Genomic DNA, 21262 nt, shown 5'->3' with positions numbered 1-21262 from the left:
CTTTAGTGCTTCTTTGAACAATAGGGTTATGTCATGTACACTTTTAATAAAAAAGCAAAGACTTTGGTGGCAAAGGGAAATGTCAATTTCTTAAATGTTTCCCATTAAGTGCTGAAAACATCGCTGGTGCCTGTGTCACAATTTAATTATAACCATCATCACTCATGCCATGCTTACACTGTGGTCTCAAGCTGGCAGTTCAATGACTTTCTTTTGGCATATTTCTATGATAGCGTTTATATAAAATAATAATGATCTGAAAATGGGAAAAAATTCCTTTGTATTCCCAAAGGAATGATTTAGTTCATTATTTAAACTCTAAGTTGTAGTGTTTTTCTTTCAGTTTCATCACGTGCCATTGCAGACTTTACCAGGTGAAAAAATGCTCTTGGTCTCAAAAATAGCTGTGTGCATCTTTTCAATATGTAAAAAAAATCGCAACCCATATTTACACAGGCCCATACCCGTTTGTGCCTAAATAAGTACTGACATGAAAAATCTTGACTGATAAAAAATAAAAAAGGAGCAGTGAACAGAAGAAACTGAAGTGAAATATTTTTAAATGTATCTGTGTGTATCCAAAATTAATCTGTTTGATTTATCTTGTATGATACTGACTCTATTGCTGGTAAAGATTAATTGTATTATGGTGTTCTTGGCATGTTATTTTCCCAGTCCATTTCTCAGTATGACATCTCTTATTTTTCTCGACTACACAGCACCCACTATCGTAATTTTCACCTGCTGAGTTTGCGTCACTAATGACAATATAAAAATTTAGTTTCTTTGACCTTCATAGTGGTAAATTAGGTCATGAAAATAGGATACAAATTGATAAATGGGAAAGAGGGACATCTGATTATTATTCAAGTAAAATCAAATTTCACAAGATTTGCCTGGCATAATTAGACAACATTAAATAGGCTCTCCCCACCGTCCCCAACAAAATCCAATTCTTGCTCTGCAATATCTTCCAGCGCCATCCTTAGAAGACAGTGCTCTGGGCTCTGATGCATGCACATGGCAGGTGCAGAGTCTGAAGTCCTCTGAATAAAAAGTAAGTAACGTGAAGGATGCTGATGATGGGAATGGTGATAATAACTAACAGTATTTACTGAATGCTTACTAGGACCCGGACACCGAGGTTATTATCATTCCCATTTTACAGATGCAAAAACTGAGGCACAAATAGGTAAGTTAGCTTCCTTAAGTTCACATATGGGGAAAGGGAAAGTAGAGGAGCCAAGCCTGGAACCACGTGGTTGGGCCCCAGAGCCTGTGCCCAGCCACCACTTTTACTGCCATCTTCCGCCCGAGTCACCTACTGGGGAATCCCAGCTCTTCCACTCTATTCTAGCCCCTAATCCCATCCAAATCCCTCTTCCTGTCTGAGAAGTCTGAAGCTAGTCTTCCATGATTTACCTTTTCAGGTACAGGCTGTCTCCTCACCAGGCAGCGTCCGCCTTGAAGGCAGTGGCGGCGCTGTAGTCCATGTCGGACCCTGCAGAGACCACTATGCCCGCCATGCTGCCTAGCCCCCCATGTGGATTGAATGGAGATGGGGAGGGATGGCTCCTTTTGGGTCCACTCATCTTTGGTGTGGTCTCCAAATCCATGTGATTTCTTATGGTAATTCTCAGACTCTGAGAACTATTAAGTGAAGATGCTCTCTTTTTAGGGGGAAGAAAACTCAACATTTAGACTAAATAAAGTATCTGAACACCTCAGTTCAGTTTAATTTGACTGGAGTTTATTGACCTGCATTACTCTTCCATTCATCAAATATTTATTGATGATAACAGACTTTGTGCTAGACAATAGGATTCAGAGAGGCATCCTAATGGTTTCTGTTCTCAAAGAACTTACAGACCTAGAGGAAGGACAACCATGTAAAATATATTAGGTCCCAGCATTTTAGACACTGTGACAGGGAAGGCTGTGGCTGCCATGGAAGCCAGAGCAGCTCCCAATGTGGCCTGGGGTGAGGAGTGGGTTGTGTTACTCAAGGTAGAGTCCACAGACCCTCAGCTCCAGCATCATCTGGGAACTTAAGAAAAATTCAAATTCCCTATAGAATTTATACTGAATCAAAAACTCTAGGGTGGGGCCCAGTAGTCTGTTTTAATAAGCTCTCCATGTTGTCCACTGTTGGTCACTAGAGTTTGAGAAGAATTACCTTCAAGAACGATGACAGGCATATGATCATTAGAAAAGAAAGCATGCTTAATTGAAACTCTGTAAAATAAGAAAGTTGGATAAGGGGATCCCTAACACCTCAATTTCCCTTAGCTTCAATAGTCTACAAGTCTTCTGCACACATCTTGCAGTTACCTGGAATGAAATGTGTTTACCTTCAAGATCATCTGCAGATAACATGCAGAAGGAAGCCTTTTCCTCTCTCATCTAACCAGGCTGAACAGATTCACAGAGTTCTCTGAGGCTGTTGGAATGTCTATATAAATACCAGTCATCAGTCAATAAGTATTATAAATGTACTTCAGATATACCTCACATGCATAGGCTTATTGGTGTGGTAGGCCCTATAAGGGACACATAAAAATTCCTTGACCTTAGGGAACTTAGGCTTGAATTGGGGAGATAAGTCCATCATAATTGGGCTGTTCCAAAGGTTTGGAAGGATAATAAATACTGTAGGAACTGGGGGAAGATGGTATTGGTTTTGAGCAGAGTAAGGCCCCAAGAAATAGGAATTGAGCTGCACTTGAGATTTGTACTGAAGGCAAGAAAGGATGCCATGACAGATGGAGGAAAGCTGAATTATCAATAAAACTAATTATTTAGAATTTTGATGAACAGTGTACCTCACTGAATGAGACCTGTTAATGAATGCCACATACTCAGGATACCAGGCTGTATTAGTTTTTTAAACTGCTGCAATGCAATATACCAGAAATGGAGCAGCTTTTAAAAAGGGAATGTATTATATTACTAGTTTACAGTCCTAAGGCCACAAATACATTCTAACTAAGGCATCTAGAGAAAGATCCCTTGGCTCAAGGAAGGGTGATCTGGGAGGGCACATGGTTGGCATCTGCTGTACCTTGTTCCCAATTCTGTTGCCAGCTTCTGATGCCAGTGGTTTCCTCTCTAAGCATCTGTGGGCTTCACTTAGCTGCTCTGGGACAAAACTATGGATTGCATCTCGGCTTAGCATCTGCCAGGGCCGGAGATTTCCTCTCTTCTGGTTCTGGCTATTTTTGTGTGTCCTTGCTTAGAATCCAGGCTATTTCTGTCTCGATCTTCAAACATCTACATCAGCTATCTCTGTCAGCTCTCAACTTTCTCCAAAATATTTCCTCTTTTAAAGGATTCCAGAAACTAATAAAGACCCATGTTGAATGGGTAGAGTTACATCTCATCGAATTAAAAGGCCACACCCACAACTGGGCATGTCACATCTCTGTGGGGATAATCTAATCAAAAGTTTCTGTCCTACAATGTTGAATCAGGATTAGAAGAAATGTTTATCCCCAAAAGACTGGATCATGATTAAAACATGGCTTTTCTGGGGTACATAATAGATTCAAGTGGGCAGAAAACCAACTCTGTTCTTACCAGAGGGACTTGAATATTTTTCTATAAAGTGTCCAGCAGCAATACATAAGCTTAAAGTTGTATTGGCACACGTGGTGTGTGCATGTGTGTGCATGGGTAATAAGTGGGACAGAGAATTACACCTCTGTGGGTACTTGGATTTTATATAGTTTGTACTTGCAGAACTTTCTCACACTTTCAAGTCATCTTTCTCAAAGTAGGCAAGGAAAACATTGCCTGTGCAAATTAGATTCTGAACATCTCATAAACATAAGCAGCTCATCAGCATACACTGAACAGTCTGGAAACTGTCCAGAGAAAGTCACTCTGAAATCTAATGTGCAAGCTAACATCATAAAAAAGACGGTGAAACTACGTATCACAGCCACAAAGCTCCCCTACATGGGCAATTTTTTTCTGGAAAAAATGAAATGAAAAAATGATTGTGTTCTAAGGCTGTTGGAGATTTTTCTGGGAAAACTGCAGGGTTTGTGGAGAATGGCGACGGGCTGCTTGCAAGTCTCCATGTGACTTCTCACATGGTTACAAGCAGGCTGGTCCATTGAAGGGGACAGGTCAAGCCTTCCTTTCTCTGATATCTGCACAGCCAAGATCTGCAGCCTCATTTTTTTTTTTTCCAGGAAAGTTGTTCTATTTTTAAAAAAGCAATAAAAAATAGAACAAAACATGTGAATACCTTCTCCTTTAGGCAACTGTTTTCACTTCAAGTTCAACTTTTACCCTGCCTGAATTAGGACGTCTTGGAGGGTTTCAAATTGAGGTGCAATTTGCTGAAATTTTGCAATACCCTAAGTTAGATTTAAAGCCACAAGTGTGAGGTTTGTGACCTTCTTGGAGGTTTGAGTGTCATGCCCAGTGACAGGAGGTTTCCGACCAGATGCAGGACACCTGGGCAAGCAGCTTGGCTGGGGGTCACTCTGCACACAGGAGAGGGGGGCAGGTCAGGAAGAAAGGTGGGTGCAGCTGCAGACGATGAATTCGCAGCCAAGGATGATCCCCAAATATTAGGTCCCAAAGAGGGAAGAGAGGAAGTGAGAGAGAGAAGTCTCCAGCAGAGTGGGGAAGAGTTTGAGGCTGTCAGGATCAGTGTACACTTTGTCTGGTTGGGGGTAGTTTCAACATATTTATTTCCAAGTCCAGTCTTTGTAACTTTCCCAGGGAGCCCACCCATATTTTGACACCTGAGATTCCAGCTTCAACTGAAAGTGCCTTATTTGGGGGTAAACTTTTCCATAAGTGAGTATATTCATGTTGATCACAAACATACCTTTTGTGGAGGCAAATTTCATTACTAGAGGGTGAGAGGCAACGTGGGCTGTGTGATCATGGAAGCCAGTGCCCCACCACCTGCCAGGGTTGACTTAGAAGTGTGGACTGGTGGCAGAGAGGGATGAACAGAAAAATTCTTTTTGTCTCTGTTGTTCGAGCTTTTCTCCCCCTTTCTTCTTTTTTCCTCCTTTGGACCTACTTTTTCTTCTTGTTGTCTGTGCTGGTTTGAAACTGTCATTACCCTGGAAAAGCAATGTTCTTTAATCCTGTTTCAATATTGTTGGGTGGGATCCTTTTGATTAAGTTGTTTCCATGGAGATGTGATCCACCCAATTGTGGGTGGGACATTTTGATTAGATGGTTTCCATGGAAATGTGTCTCCACTCAAGGTGGGGTTGCTTAGTGGACTCCTTTAAGAGGGAACCATTTTTGAAAAAGTGTCAGCTGACAGTGAAACCCTGAACATCATGGGCCCTTTCTTGAGTCAAGATTTCTTTCTCTGGATGCCATAGTTTGCACGTTTTTTACAGCCTTAGAATTATAAACTTGTAACAATTCTTTTTTTAAAAGATTCCTTTTTAAAAAGCTGTTCCATTTCTGATATGTTGCATTCCAGCAGCTTTAGCAAACCAAAATAGTGATCTTCTTACATATTTCCTCAAAGAAATGCAACAGTCCAGTATTATTGGAGTATTAAATGGAATGTGGTCCAGAAATGAACAGTGGGTGTAGAAGTAGAGAATGGCTGCCCTTTGTAGCACGTCAGAACTAGGGAAAGCTGGGGAGAACAGAACAGGGAATCTGCGGGGAAGACCGTGTCACTAGCTCCTGATCTGACTGATGCAGCCACACCTTTCCTTTCTGGCCTCTGCTATGGTTAGCAGACACTAAGATGCATGCAAATCACTGAGGACATTTCATATTCTTTATCATAAAAGACAAAAGTATAGGAAGTACATAAAACAAAGGGAGGAATTTCACCTGCTGGTGATTCCTTGTCCTCAAGACAGCTAATCCTGGTGCTGTCTGGGCAAATGCTGGAGGGGCCTGGGTCAAAGAGGCACCTGACTCTCCCCTACTGCCTTTTGTGAGGCAGGAGTGCAAACTTCTGCTTCTGTCTGCCTTTTGGGCTGCTGGACCCTCCCCTTTAACATGTGTGAGCATTCAATACAGGGGAGAGGAAATGGTCATCTCATGAGAAGTCCAACTTCTGCTGAGCATTCTTCCTGTTCGCTTGTGCTCAGAATACCAGGTAGTGCTGAGCTTTATCGCACATGAGGCAGGGATACCAGGGCTAAGCAGGCTACATCTGACTCAGAGATTTAGCTTTCATGTCTCTCTTTGATTATGCATCTCTCTCTGATGAAATCATAAGATAGTTTTGAGCCTACATGCATCTTCTTGACCATGATTAAAAATAAAAGCTAAACTTTCTATTTTGGGCTGGAATGCATTTTGTTCTTTTAATTGCTCATTCTTCTCCATAACCTGACATTCTCTGGGAGGATGGACAAGCCTCACTGGGATAGCAGCTACCTGATTCCATTAACCTTGGTCTGGGAACCACACAGACGGCAGGCTCTACAGTCCCCTGGGCCACAGAGATGACTCTGGCTTGTTGTTCACAGCTGAAGACCCCAAATAACTTCTCTAAAGTCTGTTATGCTAATTTATTTTATGAAATAGATACAATTTTGTTTTTGTCTTCAGGATGCAAATATGGTTGGGGTTATTTTCCTCTCCTGGTGAGGAACTCAGAATCCTCCACCAGATATTATCATTGGCTGTTTATTTTGCGACTTGCCATGTGTCAACCAGGTTTTAATCTTTTTAAAGAATCAGCAGATCCCCCTCTATCTCCCAATCCTGATCAAGCCCAAAGTCTCCCATTTTAAAAGTGCTTAAATGGTGAATGAATTAACCAATATGTGGTTAAAGAACACTCATTGCTTACTCCCCATAATAGGAAAAACAGATAATATTTTAAAGTCTCACAGTAGGGACCGATTAGAGCTACACCAGCAGCATGAAATAATAGGCAGCCATTAAAAATCACACTAAAAATACCCTATTTAATGACATGGGAAAATGTTCATGCTTTATAAAGAAAAATTGTAGGCTGTAACACTGCTGATATGATATACTGCAAGTTGGATAAACAAGCATATATGATCACATAGAAAAGATGAAGGAAATACAAAGAAATGAGAATGTTGCTTTTCCAGTAATGAGATTGCATACGGTTATTTTTTCCTTTGTTTTTCTGCATTTTCCAAAATTTCTACAATAAGAAAATGGCATTTTTATCATGAGTGTTTATGTATATTTATATGCATGTATATTGAATCTACCACCGCTATCAATCTTCCTTTCTAAACAGTTGCATTTGCTGTTATACTGGGTAGGATTATCATACTTAGCTTTTGTGGGGAAGCGCATTCACTTAGTCTCCAAAATTGATACATTTTGTTTGAGATCTTGATTTTAGTTACACAGATATCTGCACCCATGTAAGACCATTTTCACACAGGGCTGAAAGTTATGTTTCCTCTGTCCGTTTTTCTCTATTCTGACCTGGGGGAAGAAAGTATTTCCCTTGTTTAAATCCAACCGTTTAGTTTTATTAAATGTGTACTAATCCTGCTACATGCAGCAAACTCCACTAATGGCCAACTCCTGTCCTTACAAAGCCAGACAAACTCCGGCTACAAGCTCCAGCTGTGAAACATGTGGTTACTTAGCATTGAGACACTTACTAAGGAAATGACCCTTGAGAGTTGACTGAAAACAAGGTGTAACAGCACTAAACATGGAGCCAGCTCCTGCCTCTTTTTGACAGCAGTCCCCAAATCCTACCTTAGAGCTCTGCATGTGCTGGACTTGGGGTGTATGGAACTGAGTCTCTTTCAGCCATCGATCCTTTCCAAGGGTGCTGGGATGGGATGCGTGGGGTTATTTTAGATGGAAGTATAGATTTCACAGCAAAATGTAAGGGATGTGGTTAATTCACAGGGGGGAAATTGGTAAACCAGTTGGAAGAAAGTAGTGCATGGGGGAGAGGGTCAGAGGGCAGGGAATGAATGACCACAGGAGAAGAGCAAGAATTGACAGGAGCTGTAGACTGAGGACAAGGCTAAGTTCTGGGTGGGAGCGTTTAACATGTGTGGGCATTTAATACAAGGGAGAGGAAATGGTGGTCTCATGAGAAGTCCATCTTCTTCAAGATGCACCTCAGGCAGCTCCAGATGTCAGTGGATCTTCTTTAAAAGGATACTTAAGTGGCAACTCATTTCCTGGTTGAACTTTTCAGGATCTTAAAGTCTTATCTGTGCCCACACATGGTACCTACTCCCACTAGACTCTCCTTCTCATGGGGTCAGTTCTTCCAGGAAAGGTCATGTCTCTGCTGGAAACATGCAGCTAAAACACCTGATGCCCATTATTCCCCACTGTAATATTGACCTGAAGGTAGAGCGTGCTTCCTGATGGAATGTAGCACAGGACAAGCAAGTTTTGATAAGAGCAGGGCACGACAGGGAGCTAGTGCTGCGTGGGATGGAACCAGGTCTATATTCTCGCTGATGAATCTCCAGAACCTGACACAGTGCCCAGCACAGAGAAGGCTGGACTAATAATACTACCTAACCTGCGCTGATCATGCAGTGGCACTGAGTAATGCTCACAAAAACCTTCTGTGGCAGTTATTACCCTCATCTTACAGGTGAAGAAAACGAAAGCACAGAGCTTTAGTATATTGCTCAGGGTTGCCTGGTCAGAAAGTGCAGGGCTGGGGTTGGAAACAGGCCATCTGGCTCTGGGCTCTTTTTAACCACTACACCCTGCTGCTTCCCTCAATGAGTATTTGTTGATTTACTGCATTAAAATAGGGAGGGCAGGCTGGGCAAGATGGTGAGACCCGAAAAGAAAGGCTATCAGAGAACGTTCCAGTGAGAGCTGAACGAGCTGTGATGTCTTTGGCACAACACTAGGCCCCATGAGGCTCAGCCCTCACTGGGTGCTGCTAATTTTCCCTATGATTGAGTTGCTGGGATGGGGTGGGGAGATGGAATTCTCATCGTCCTGCCTATCCCTCTCCCAGCTCTGGACTGAGGGTCCTAAGACCAGGCAGCAAGCTGTCATGGGAGGCAAGGAAAGAGCCTGAGTTTTGTTTTCCTTTTCAGATGATGGTACCATTTTCCTGTGGGATTTTTCTTTTTCTTTCTTACTTTCTTCAGTATGGTGGTATGTACACTTATCTCTAATGCTTACCTTCTGAAAGATGGGAAGCCACATTCTGAAACTGGGCAGGGGATTTGGCACTTGCCAAAGTGACCTCATATACATCATGAAAACACGTGGTTAACAACCGCTTTCTGCAGGGGTGTATTCAACTTGAAGAATGTTCCCAGAGTATCTCTTCCATGCACTCCTAACATCTCTGCTCTGACAGATTTAAAGACAACTCTGAAGATTTATTTTCTGTCAGAGGCAACATGAAAAACCGAAAGTCTTTCCTTTTTTGTTTTGTTTTATTGTTGGGTGGGAAAGGTGTTCTATTGGACAGCGGTAACCTTCGGTATCATAAATTAAACCCCATTATAGATTGTAAATGATTTTTTTTTTAACCACGCTGTGTGAGCCTTAATTGTGCAAACAGAGGAAATGGGGTGGCAGCTTTGCTATAGCAGAAACAAGGATGAGACGAGAGAAAAATTCATGGAAAACTCTGAGACAAATTTGTTCTTCAATACACTGCAGGCTTAAGCAGTCACTTCATTTGATTCCTCTTGCTTGTTCACCCAGCCTCTCCCTTTCCCTCCACCTTCTCACCAAGTATACACACACTGGTGATCCTTCTGGGAGAACGGACATTAAGAAACATGGAAGATGAGGAAAGGTAATCTTTTTTTTAATTTAAGATTTAATATCTGTTACACATAATTACCAGGAATTGGGCTAGTGGTTCAACAGGTCTAGGGATTAGAAGACAGTTCAGTGACAGAGAACAAACAGAAATTCATAGCTCTGCTTTTTTTGAAACAAAATTGGGTTTGGAATAACTGAAATCTCTAAAGGATCTGGGATAAAGGCTAGTTTCAAACTTGAGTACACTTAAAAGCTTGGACTGCTGAACTGTCTTTAATATAGGCACTTCCAAGGACAAATTAAAATCTATTTTAAAAATCAATCTGTGTGGTCCTCTCAGGGAGCAGACCCTTGCAGTTGGCCTCAGTTTCTGGTCAGAATGAATTTAAATTCACTTTCAGTAAACCTCTTTCCTGGTTTACTGGGTTTACTCAAGCTACTGGGTATGAGCTTGCAGAAGACCTTGTGGCCTAGGCACAAGAGTGGGGCTTTTTACAGGTACATCTGTTTGGGGATCCCAGGAATATTGGACAAAGCATTAGTCAGATATTGCTGTTGCTCAATAAAATGTAAAACACAGTGAAAAAGTCATAGTAACAGACCAAACTGAGGTGTGGCCAGCATCCGCTAAGTTAGGAGACTCTTGAGACCAAGGCAAGAGGGCTAATGAACGACATGACTTGACATATCTAAAATTGTACGTCTGTAGGTTGACTAATGGATACCACATGCACATCTGCACTAACATTCTAGATGTCAAGCAATTCCAGAAGTCTAAGCTCCATGCCAGTCTTCTTGACACAACTGTTAATACACTGAATCCCCCAGAAACAAATATGAGAGGGCAGACCAAGATTTGTGGGTATTGTAATTACGGTATTATTTATAACAGTAAAAAAAGGGGGGGGGGAGTTAAATGCCTAACACACAGGTGCATGGTTCAATTATTTCATATCTACATTATGCAGCCCTTAGGAATCTTGTCTTTGGGTACTATTTGGTGACAAGAAAAATACTTGTGATAGAGTGAGAAATCAAAAAGGTATAAAACTGAAACATTTATACACTTATTATGGGGCTTTCCCTCTGGTCACACGAGTGTACATGACTGGGGAAAGAACTCAATGCAAGATTCATAGAGGTTTTCTCTGAGTAATGGGTTATGTTAAACATAAATTAGGTTATGTTTCTCAACCTCTGTATTCTTTTCTGTATTTTTTTTTAAGTTTCAAATGAACTTTTTCTTTTCACTTTTATAATCAGACATTTGGCCTTTAAAAAGCCATTGTCAACCCAGCTGAGCCAATACCTGCTCACAGTTTAATTGCTATTAATAAGTGATAATACACAAAATTCCTACTGCCACCTAAAAAGCATCGTGAAAATAAATCTATATGTCTCAGTCGGTAACTTCTAGGCCGGAGGCTTTACACCTGGTGCTCTTGCATTAAAATTCATCCTGCCAGAGCGCTGAGGACTATATTAAATACTACTGATGCAGAAAGAGGGAATCAGTTCTTGTTGCGCATGTACCCTGGGCCAGGAGCATATGGTTTCGCTCAACAGACTTACAGATGCGGAGAGGGAAGGTGACGGGGTCAGAGAACGCACCCTGGACGCAGAGCTAAGCAGTGATGGAAATGGGCGCAGGCCCTTTCAGTCTGGTTGAAATGCCTCGCCTCTTTCGATCACCACGGGGCTGTGTGGAAGTTTCAGATGATGCTCAGACTCCACTGTAGAGATTTAAAAATGTCTTTGTGAAATTTTTGGCTAGAGCTCCTAACATGTGGCCCAGAACGTTGATTTCTCTTTTCTCTCACGTGGCCTTAGTGGAGGTCCTACAGAAACTGCCAAAGGGGCCACATTACAGACAGAAAAGGGAAGGGTGAGTGAATGATCTATCTATTAGGAAGACCCTGAAAAAAACAGGCAGCAATGAGAATAACTGGTCTAGCCCCCTGCCCAGCGAGGGAGGGGGTCACCCATGTGCCTAGCTGGGACTGTCTGGCTCCAGCCTTCTGCAAACATCTCACCCACCTTTAGTCAGAGTGCTGCCACTTCTCCTACTTGGACTGAACCTCATCTCTTAACAGTCATTTCTATAAGTTTAGTCAATGCCCACATCATGGCCTCTGGAGAGGTTCCTTCAAAAAAGTTAGACTCTACTCCAGAAGGGACAAAGACCTCCAAGATTGGTCCTTCGCTTTTTCCATTTAGTAGTAAATACTTTTCAATATTTACCAAACAAGGGTTTTAAGCTTTCTAGTGTGTCAGACCTTTCTCTCTATGCGCTATCCAAATTTAATTCAATCAGCAGATGAATTTGGAATCCTAATAACTTTTTACTCAAACAGAACCTCACAATTTTACAGTCAGTCCACACCTGTGATCTCATTTGCCTCTCACCACAAGCCTTAAGGAAGGAAGGCATCCCCCCAGACCAGGAAACAAAAGCACACCGGTGCTCTGCCCGAATCACTGGATTAGACAACAGCCTCTGTGGAAGGTACAGAGGGACTGAGAGTGAGTACAGTCAAAGGACTTGCCTGAGAAAATGGCAGCAATGTATTCCTCCAAGAAAGGACACAGTGAAGGGAGCTAGGGTAAGGACAGAACAATGAAATACTGGAGTGGGAAGACCAATGACTTATGTTCTAGTATTGCCACTGGAGAGCTGTGGGTGAATGGCTTCTTCCTCAAGTCTTCTACTTTCTGTATCCCACCCATCCTTCAAAGCCAAAGCCAAAGCCAAACCCCACAGACCCAAGAAACCTTTCTTGATTATCCAAGGTACAGAAACCATAATAAAAACACCTCAGGGTTTTCACATGCCTTATCTCATAACAATACTATGGTAAGTTCTTATGGTGTCCATCTTACAAACAAGGAAAATGAAGCTCAGAGAAATTTCACAAGCTGACAGCCAATAAAGAGTGAAGTCCGAATTTCAAACTACATCACATCGCAGCTGCCTACTGATCCCATCAGCTTGTATGGTGCCCACGTGTTCCTTAATTCCTCAACTCTGTCATAAGTTCCTTGAGGGTACACAGTATGTCCCCTCTCCACCAGGTACACAGTAGAGTTTCAATAAATAGCATCTGTTAAAGACCTATGTGATAGGAACAGTAATTATTAGGAGGGATTTTTTTCTTCTTTTTGCAGGTATGCACTCTGAATGTCAGGCTCTTTACTGTTTATAATTAAAACAAGAGTAAACATGAAATGTATTATTTCTCCTCACTCTAGTGTAATGAGGCATCCATTACCATGTGTGTTCTGTGTTATGTGAGAAGAGCTGCTTAGTAAGTATTTTCAGTGATGAGGATAATTAAATGTGTATACATCTCAGAGAGATTAAAAAAACCTCAAACGTATGGAAAGACAATGATCTTTAGGATATATAATATTCCATCTGAGATCAAAGAACATCCAAGGTTAAAAGAAAACTTGGCCAAGTCCTGGCAGTTGGATCTTCAAGGAACACTAAGAGGGTAAGGCAGGTTGCTAGCTAGGACCTATCGAGAAGCTGGAAGAGTCACGCTTCTGGGTTTGAAGCAGAAGAGATATGGGTTGTCAAGGGCTATCCTGGGAGGTAGTTGCTCTGAGAACCCCTTCAACATGACAACCATTTCCTCACCATCTTTACCGGCAGGAAAACAATATATACACGTGAAATATACAACCAGTTACCCTGTCAGCCTTGTTCCATTTATCCTCCCAACACACGGTTAGTTTACAGCTTTTGAAGAGCTCGACCAAATTCACTGAGATCAGAAGTTTTGACAGTAGGGATTGCTCAAGTACTTCTAAATTGTCACTGGCCACATAAGCTAACAATAGCAGTGTCTATCCACCATATTTTATTGCCAAACCATGCATAGTAAACATAATAAGCCACCGAGAGGCAGGGCTTCTGATTATCTTTATGTTACAAATAAAATCCTGACCCCCGATGGACATTCTACCAACACCAAGTAAGACGACAAATACCTGGCTTGTGTACCTACATTTGAATCCTCGTGGCTATGGCCATTGGTCTCGACCAATTCCTTGGTGCCTTTTAACTGCAAATTTTAAGGAAAAACAACAGAAAAACACACAGATGAATAACCAAGGAAATCTGTTACATGTACATCATCTTGTTAACACAGATTTATCTGAGGTTGCACTTTTTTTTATATAAAACTTCCAATGAGGAAGAACAGATGGAGCACATAATTCTAATGAGTCTTACTGAAACCAGTTTGGGACCCATATTTTATGAAGCTTGATGGCTGGCAAAAAATAAATGGGTCTTGGTCATTATTTTTTAAATAATAAGATTAGAAAGCAGTTCCATAGGCATAAAATGTATAAAATTGGTTCTTAAGAATAATAAATGATTCAATTTCCTAGTCGTATTGCTATTAATTTAAACTCTGCAGTGTTTGCAAGTTGCCACTAGCTAAATGATGTTATAGTAACCATTATTCATGAACGATGTATTTTGGGCTGTTTAATATGCTGCAGTGCTACTGTACATGTCCTCCGTGAGAATGAATTTGAATGACTGACATCATTTGGGGAGGCCCTAAAAGGAGATTATTTTCTTCTTTTCTTGAGGGCAGAATTGGGAAGACATCTCTTTGGCCACTGAAGCATAAGAAGAAAAGCTACTTCTCAAATGAGATTTCTAACAGTGAACATTTGGAAAGATAACCCTCTCTCAAAGGGCTTAGAAGTAATCAGTTATTGGGAAATTTCAGGAAATCTTTAATTGGCGTTTTAGCCTAGTACAACTCAAAGCAGACATTCGAGGCAGAGAGCAAGGGAAAAGCGGGAACAGGCCTTCCAGCTGTTTGCCAGTATTTCTTTCTGGCTTTTGATGCTTAAGGAAGCAGCATCTCCTCCATCGTCCTCTTAAATGTCAAATAAAAAGTATTTACAGTGGAAAATTGATACTTAAACTATGAAAGAAAATAAATGCATTATAGATCACCAATGTCTTTGATTCAGGACACTGGTTCTTTCTGCTTATTTGTACATATTAAGATGAAAACTTCTTTAGTTTTTTTAAAGCAACCTCAAACTCACAGCAAGAAAGCCAGCCCCTCTCTGTGCCAAGAGAGGGACTTTGCCAAAGAAATGGTGACGTGATGAAACTGAGCAGGGGACCGAAGACTCTGGCTCATTTCCATATCACCATTGCTGAAGAAAAGCAAATTGCCCACTGTTCTTTGGGGCTCCACCACTGAGTTCCACATGTAACACATACAGGGGGACAAGGCCACATGTGATATATATGAAAATTAAAAAGCCCACCACAGGGCAATGGTGGTTCGGTGGCTCAGTGACAGAATTCTCACCTGCCATTTTGGAGAATCGGGTTCAATTCCCGTAGCCTGTCCATGCCAAAAAAAGGCCACCACCGTGATAGGAATGCAAAAGGACTTAACTAAAGCCTTTTAAGGTTTAGAAAACCTATCTTAAGGGTTTCTTTTCTATAGGCATTCTCATCTTCTTCCCTTAGGTGCATAGCCTGAAATAGCATGTTTTTCTCTGTGTTGGACTGAGGTTGGTTCAGAAGGAGGTTTTGTTACCATTCAGCAGTAAAGAACTATTGTGTGAAAACCTGATCCCCCTTGACCAGCATTAAAGACCTGACTGTTGCTTTCCCTCGTTCTAAATAAGCGCCATTCTTTCAGCCCACACATCATCCTCTCCCTCTACCCTCTCTTCCCAGGCTGCTCATCTGCTCTCACCCTGCTCCCAGCTACAGGCACTGCTACTCCTCTCTCTCCTGCCAGAAGGGCCACGGGCAACTGTCTTCCAGCAGAAGCTTCTTCTTCCCTTCTCCAGCTCACCCCTCTCCTCACAGTGGAAGCTTCAAGCCAGCCCCTGCTTTGCCCCTAGCCCACTTGCTCCCCATTTCCCTCTCGTCTCATTGTTCTGTGGAGCCCGGGGGACTGCATCTCTCTCACAGATAGAAGAGGTGGGCATCTCAGCTGATGAAAGCCGAGCCTGTGAATAAGCTCTGGATATAGGAAGCTAACACTATTGTGAAGGAGATGGAAGTCAGGAGCTCGTGGGGCCTGGGGGTACCTAGAGAAGCTGCATCGTGGCCAACTGTGCTGGCTGGGAACCTGGCAGAAAGTGGAGGAGTAAGCCTGCCCTCCCTGGAGGCGAGGGGCCAATGCTGTCATGGGTCTGTCCTCACCATCTGTCACATCCAATCAGGGCTCCCACCAAGGGCAGTTGCTTTGAATAGCGAAATTCCAAGTCTTCAAGTGAAGGGCATCTTTTCCTGAGTGTGCGTGTGTCTGTGTGTGTATGTGTGTGTAACACCAAGACTCTCAGCCCATACAGTGATCATTTAAGTCAGTGCTTCCCATGTCTGGTCAAATCAGAATTTCCAGGGCTGAAGCCATTTGTTTAGGCCATATCTATGCAGACACTGAAAAGTGTTTACACATATGTCTCTTAGAAATCCAAAGAAAGCCTCATGAAGCGATGTTCTTGGAGGTGAGAGGTGTGATTTTAATTCTGTATGTAGGTGGGTGGCTGCAGGGAGGAGGAAAGAACATGCACCATACCTGGTCCCAGGACAAAGCACTGCCAGGGGCATGGGCAAGGGGCTCCAGCCAACTGAGCCTGGTGGTGGCAAGAACACCCACTTGCATTTGCCTGCCGCCTATCACTGATCCTCTTAGGCTTATGTATTCTCAGTGTCTTTGCTTGCATAGAGCCAGTTTTAAAATTGCTTCCTTCTCAGTTGTATTCCCCAGTCTTTAATGATTTTAGCTTGGTTTGAATCCTGTTCACGTTCTCCTATTTTTTTTTTTATGTGGAGTGTGATGTTTTATCAATGTCTGTGCGTGCTTTGCTCTTTAAGAATGCATGCCATAACAAGAATATAGCAATATTTTCTGCAAAACTCAGGATCTGTTTTGATGACTGGGGTTTGGTGTTCAAATCAAAATAAAATATTTGGTTCATTTATAGAGAAAAAAAGAAATCTAGCCCATCCCCACCCCAATTAAAGTTATCTAAGTGAAGAAAATCATACAGAAAGAGGACATAAAACAGTAAGAACTCAGAACTATGTCTGTTTGATCATGAATGAGCAAACCAGTTTGCTGAGCCAACCAGTTCCACCTTCCTGGGAGCCTTTTATTGAGGTAGAGGAGGAGGGACAGTAATTTCACGTCTTCTAGACAGTGGGTTGCTGTGAATTGAGTCAATTATACTTTTCAGTTCAATTTTTCAAAAATCATACAGACTCAGCCTCAGTTTAAGTTAATGAGTCTACATTAGTCACATGAGGATAGTGATTAGTTTCATACAGCATTTTCTTCCAAAGCTCTAACTTATTTATAAACTAACATCCTCAGTTTTCCTTCACAAATTGTATGCACTTATAATTTGTTTTTCACATGGGCAGGTACCGGGAATGGAACCCACGTCTCCAGCATAGCAGGTGAGAACTCAGCCACTGAGCCATGGTGGTCCACCCTATGCACTTTTAATTTAAGGAGAAAGTAACTAAAAATATATTTTCTTTATCCCAAACCCTTAAAAGATAAAAATCATTTGTGCCATGACTGCTTCACAGTGACCTCTTGGGTTACCTCTCTCTACTTCAGATATACTTTTTAAAAATGTCTCCATTATATTCGCATAAATAACGTTTACATGAACCATTGTGTGTGACTTAAAAAATTTTTAAACGACTGCAATTTGAATACTGTCAAAGGGCTGGGGTTACTGTGTGACTTTTTTCTTTTCCAAAGTACCATTCATTCCATCATGGTAGTGAGGGAGGACCTGAGCTAGGAAGGCATTTCCAGAGCCTTCCCAGGTCCTTGCTGTGCAATGCAAGGCTTAGATTGAACCCTGCTGCTGAACCATTCATCTTACCCTGCTGTAAGACAATACTTTCAGACCCACTTATCAATGTCAGCTGCACTTTAGTATCAAAGAAAGCCAGAACGAAGCGATCAGATTTACAAACTTCACATAAAAGGCTTGTGGTTCACCCTGGTTAGATAAGCGCCCTGATGCATGGGGAAGATACTTTTTTTAATGTTGCTATGAAGCAGTCCTTCTTATGCGTGTGTCTGCAGGATGCCATGGGTTATGCTAAACTCATTTTCCTTACTATTAGACTGAAGAGGAAACGAGCAGCTTACTTCGAAATGTATCTGCATTGCCAATATTTTTAAATTTTATTAAAATTCATTTCTCTTCTGGAAGAAATTCTCGCATGAGGCAGAGAGGCTTGTCTTGTCTAAATAGGTGCAGGCAGGGGTGAGGACAGAGATGCTAGGGAACGAGATGGCAAATTCCACCTGACAAAGCCGCTAGGAGGTTTGACAGGGCACAGGCTAATTATCCTGTAGATGAACTTCACAGCGTTTGCATATATGAAGTGTGAGGGAGGTGCATGCCGGGGTGTTTAAATTGACTCACCAACCAAAGGTGTTTGGTTCACTTACTTGTTCTTGTAGAACTTTAACTAATGCCTGTGTGTGGGACTGCTCTTCTTTCGCTTGTTCCAATTCAGATTTTTTGTTGTTTAGCTCCTCCTGGATGGTCAGCAATTGCTGTAGAAATAAAGGATATTTAGAGTAGTAGGATAGAGGCCAGGTGACCACAAAATATTCAAAACATCTCCTCACAGTTAAGAGGAGAAGATTTTTACATGCCTTAAAGCTTAGTCCAGATTTCAGTTGGAAAATACTTCCATGTGTCTAACCCCCCACTTAACAGTGCAAAGTACTGCAGTTTATGATGTGTTATGTTATTTGTGATACTGATGTGGGTGCTTGCTGAAAGTGTCATTAGAAAAGCCATGTTCTTCTAATCTAATCTTGTGGGGTCAGACCTATTGCTAGGTGGGACATTTTGAATAGGTTATTTCCATGGAGCTGTGACCCACTCACTCAAGATGGGTCTTAATCTGCTTACTGGAGTCCTTTAAGAGAGCTGAGTTTAGAAAAGCTAAGAAAAAAAATGCCCCCAAGGAAACAAAGAGAGGACACACAGACCCTTGGAGACAGAAACACTCCAGGAGAGGTTAAGCTAAGAGATGAAATCCAGTTTACCCTTGAGAAGCTACCAGAGCACCCACAGTCACTTGAAGAAAGAAAATGCCCCCAACAGAAGCCAGAAGGACCAATAGGAGCTGAGAGAGTCATTTTGGAAACCGACCCAAGAGAGAACGGCCAGCAGATGTCACCATGTGCCTTTCCATGTGACAGAGAATTCCCAGATGGAATGGGCCTTTCTTGAGTGAAGGTATCCTCTTGTTGATGCCTTAATTTGGACATTTTCATAGCCTTAGAACTTACATTGTAACCTAATAAATCCCCTTTGTAAAAGCCAATCCATTTCTGGTACATTGCATTCTGGCAGCTTTAGCAAACTCAAACAATGCACAAAACCTGTTACAGTATTTGTGAAGGCATCATTCTGGTCCTTTGAACAAGTGTGTAGTTGTAAAAAACACGCAGGGTAGTGTTAATAAACTACAGATTGACTGATGAAGAAATTACATAATAAAAAAATAAATGCTTAATTAACTTGCCCAAGGTTAATCCATTTTATGACAGTAAAGTTGGCTTTACAGAAGCTCGGTAAAACTACTTCACCAAGTGGCTGGGACCACAAAAAGATTCTTGAACTCTCTCTGTTATGACAGTGATGTTTTATTATATTAGATCAGCAAGACAGAAGTCCAAACTGCAATCAATGTATCAGTAGTGAAAACTGCTGATATAAGCTGTCAAAACACTAAACTATGGCCTGCCCTGCTATTTTTAAGCAGGGACACTAAATGGATGTGGGTAAGCCTTGAGCTTTCCTTGCCCTGTCAACTATAACTCACGTGGAGGCCAAAAGCACAGAGCTGCCCAGCACTAATTCATTTGGAACCGGGCTATATGTTAATATATACATAGGCTATGGAACATACTCATGAGTTCTGCGCGACAGCCCTGGAAACAGCTTTGTTATTCTTGACAACAAAGGGCTATTTTGAAAAGGCAGAAGTGCATTTCTTCTACTGCTCACTAATGATATGAAAATGCTAGTGCCTTCCTGCTCTCTCTCCAGATGCGAGGATACCGCTCCAGGACTTCGACAATTTTGCCTGCAGAGCTGCCCAGCAAGTTCTGAACCAGAAAGACTTACACAAACACAGCCACCGGATTTTGGATGCTTAAACCCACCAACTGGAAAGATTAAATTAAATCTCCAAAACCGCCCATTTGGAGTAGGCATGGGGGTAAGGAGTAGTCAGACAACCGCACCGTCCTTTCCCGTGGGCTTGCTTACTCTGGTCCTTGGTCTGGCACTGGGGATAAATTTAAGAACCTATTTCATCTCCCTAGCATAAATAGTGATTTTCTTGCAATTTCCTAAAAACTCAGTGCCTCCTATTTCACCACCTGCCACATCATAATCACATGTGAGGTAATACACGCCTCCCACGCTGGCTCCTGTGATAGTTTATGTGATATAATCGTACATCAATTGATTAAAAGGCTGAAACCAGGGAGCTGATATTGTATTTTGGCCCAATGACAAGTACCTAAAACAGTGTGCAAACAATGCACAATGGCCCTGCTCCTTCATTCTCATTCATGACTGGCCCCAGAAGAGTTCCGGGGGGGGATCTGGTGCTGTGCCTTAGATGAAGGAGGATGAATTTTTAATTCATTAGACAATTTCAAATCCAATCTTTAAATCTCTTTTTGAAATGAGTCACATGAAGGACAGAAAATCGTCTTCAAAAGTAGGTATTGTATGTTTGTTCACTGCAGTGTGAGAGGCAGCAGAATTTAGAAACAACTCATGTCCAACAGAAGAGGGCTGGTTAGATCAGTGACAGTGCATGTATATAATGGAAAACTATGCAGCCATTAAAAAATGGGGAAAAAAATCCAGGTTGCTGAATAACACAGTGAACCTTAAGTTAAACCATGGATTATCATTAATAGTGCAATTATAAAAATACAGTTGCTTCCATTAACTGTAACAAATGTACCCCACCAATGTGACGTGTTTACAATGGGGGGCCAGTAATATAGTACTTCCTGTATGTTTTTTTTTTCTTTTTTTTGGCATGGGCAGGCATGGGCAGGCACTGGGAATCGAATATGGGTCTCTGGCATGGCAGGCGAGAACTCTGCCACTGAGCTACTGTCACACCACCCTCAATGCATGGTTTATGCATGATTTTTCTATAAATCCACAACTTCTCTCATTAATATATATTATTAATATATGCATACATATACAAAAAGAATGCTTCTGAATTAATAACAGAAACACCAAAGAGGGAAAAAATGAGCAAAGTAGTAAAAACAAGTACAGTTGATTCTCATTGTTAACAGTAGTTATAATCTACCAAGTGTACAAACACTGAATTAGCAAATATGGAACCACCGCTTCCAGGGGAAATGCAAGTAAGGGTCCTGGGTGCCTCTAGTCACACTGTCACCAACTGATCAATACATAACTCTATTTTGTGTGTGCTTCTGTTCAAAGACATTTATTTAATACATCT

The 21262-nt window shown here is 41.7% G+C and overlaps 1 protein-coding gene and 1 long non-coding RNA gene across 11 annotated transcripts in view; one reads left to right on the top strand and one right to left on the bottom strand.

The window, feature by feature from the left end:
- The window catches only part of ENOX1 (ecto-NOX disulfide-thiol exchanger 1), a 311721-nt gene that overhangs the window by 40253 nt on the left and 250206 nt on the right, over window positions 1-21262 (bottom strand). For 5 of the 8 annotated variants that reach the window (XR_013174569.1, XM_077158331.1, XM_077158332.1 and 2 more), the window contains 2 exons: window positions 18189-18296; window positions 13722-13778 (listed from right to left, as the gene is read on the bottom strand). Coding sequence is in view for 6 of the 8 variants with exons in the window: in XM_077158331.1 (XP_077014446.1) it covers window positions 13722-13778; window positions 18189-18296 (165 nt within the window). In the remaining 2 variants the exon portion in view is untranslated. Of the gene's footprint in view, window positions 1-3945; window positions 9702-11007; window positions 11559-13721; window positions 13779-18188; window positions 18297-21262 lie in introns of those variants that run through there. The other 3 variants (XR_013174570.1, XM_077158334.1, XM_077158333.1) reach the window with 3 other exon arrangements.
- The window catches only part of LOC143681360 (uncharacterized), an 86924-nt gene that overhangs the window by 13315 nt on the left and 52347 nt on the right, over window positions 1-21262 (top strand). For 2 of the 3 annotated variants that reach the window (XR_013174575.1, XR_013174574.1), the window contains 2 exons: window positions 978-1057; window positions 1431-1714. The exons of the other annotated variant lie outside the window; for it this stretch is intronic. This is a non-coding gene — a long non-coding RNA (uncharacterized LOC143681360). Of the gene's footprint in view, window positions 1-977; window positions 1058-1430; window positions 1715-21262 lie in introns of those variants that run through there. 3 annotated transcript variants of the gene reach the window in all.

The sequence above is a fragment of the Tamandua tetradactyla genome, chromosome 4 (assembly GCF_023851605.1).
Source record: "Tamandua tetradactyla isolate mTamTet1 chromosome 4, mTamTet1.pri, whole genome shotgun sequence".
NCBI classification, from domain to species: domain Eukaryota; kingdom Metazoa; phylum Chordata; class Mammalia; order Pilosa; family Myrmecophagidae; genus Tamandua; species Tamandua tetradactyla.
This window is presented reverse-complemented; position numbering and strand designations above follow the sequence as displayed.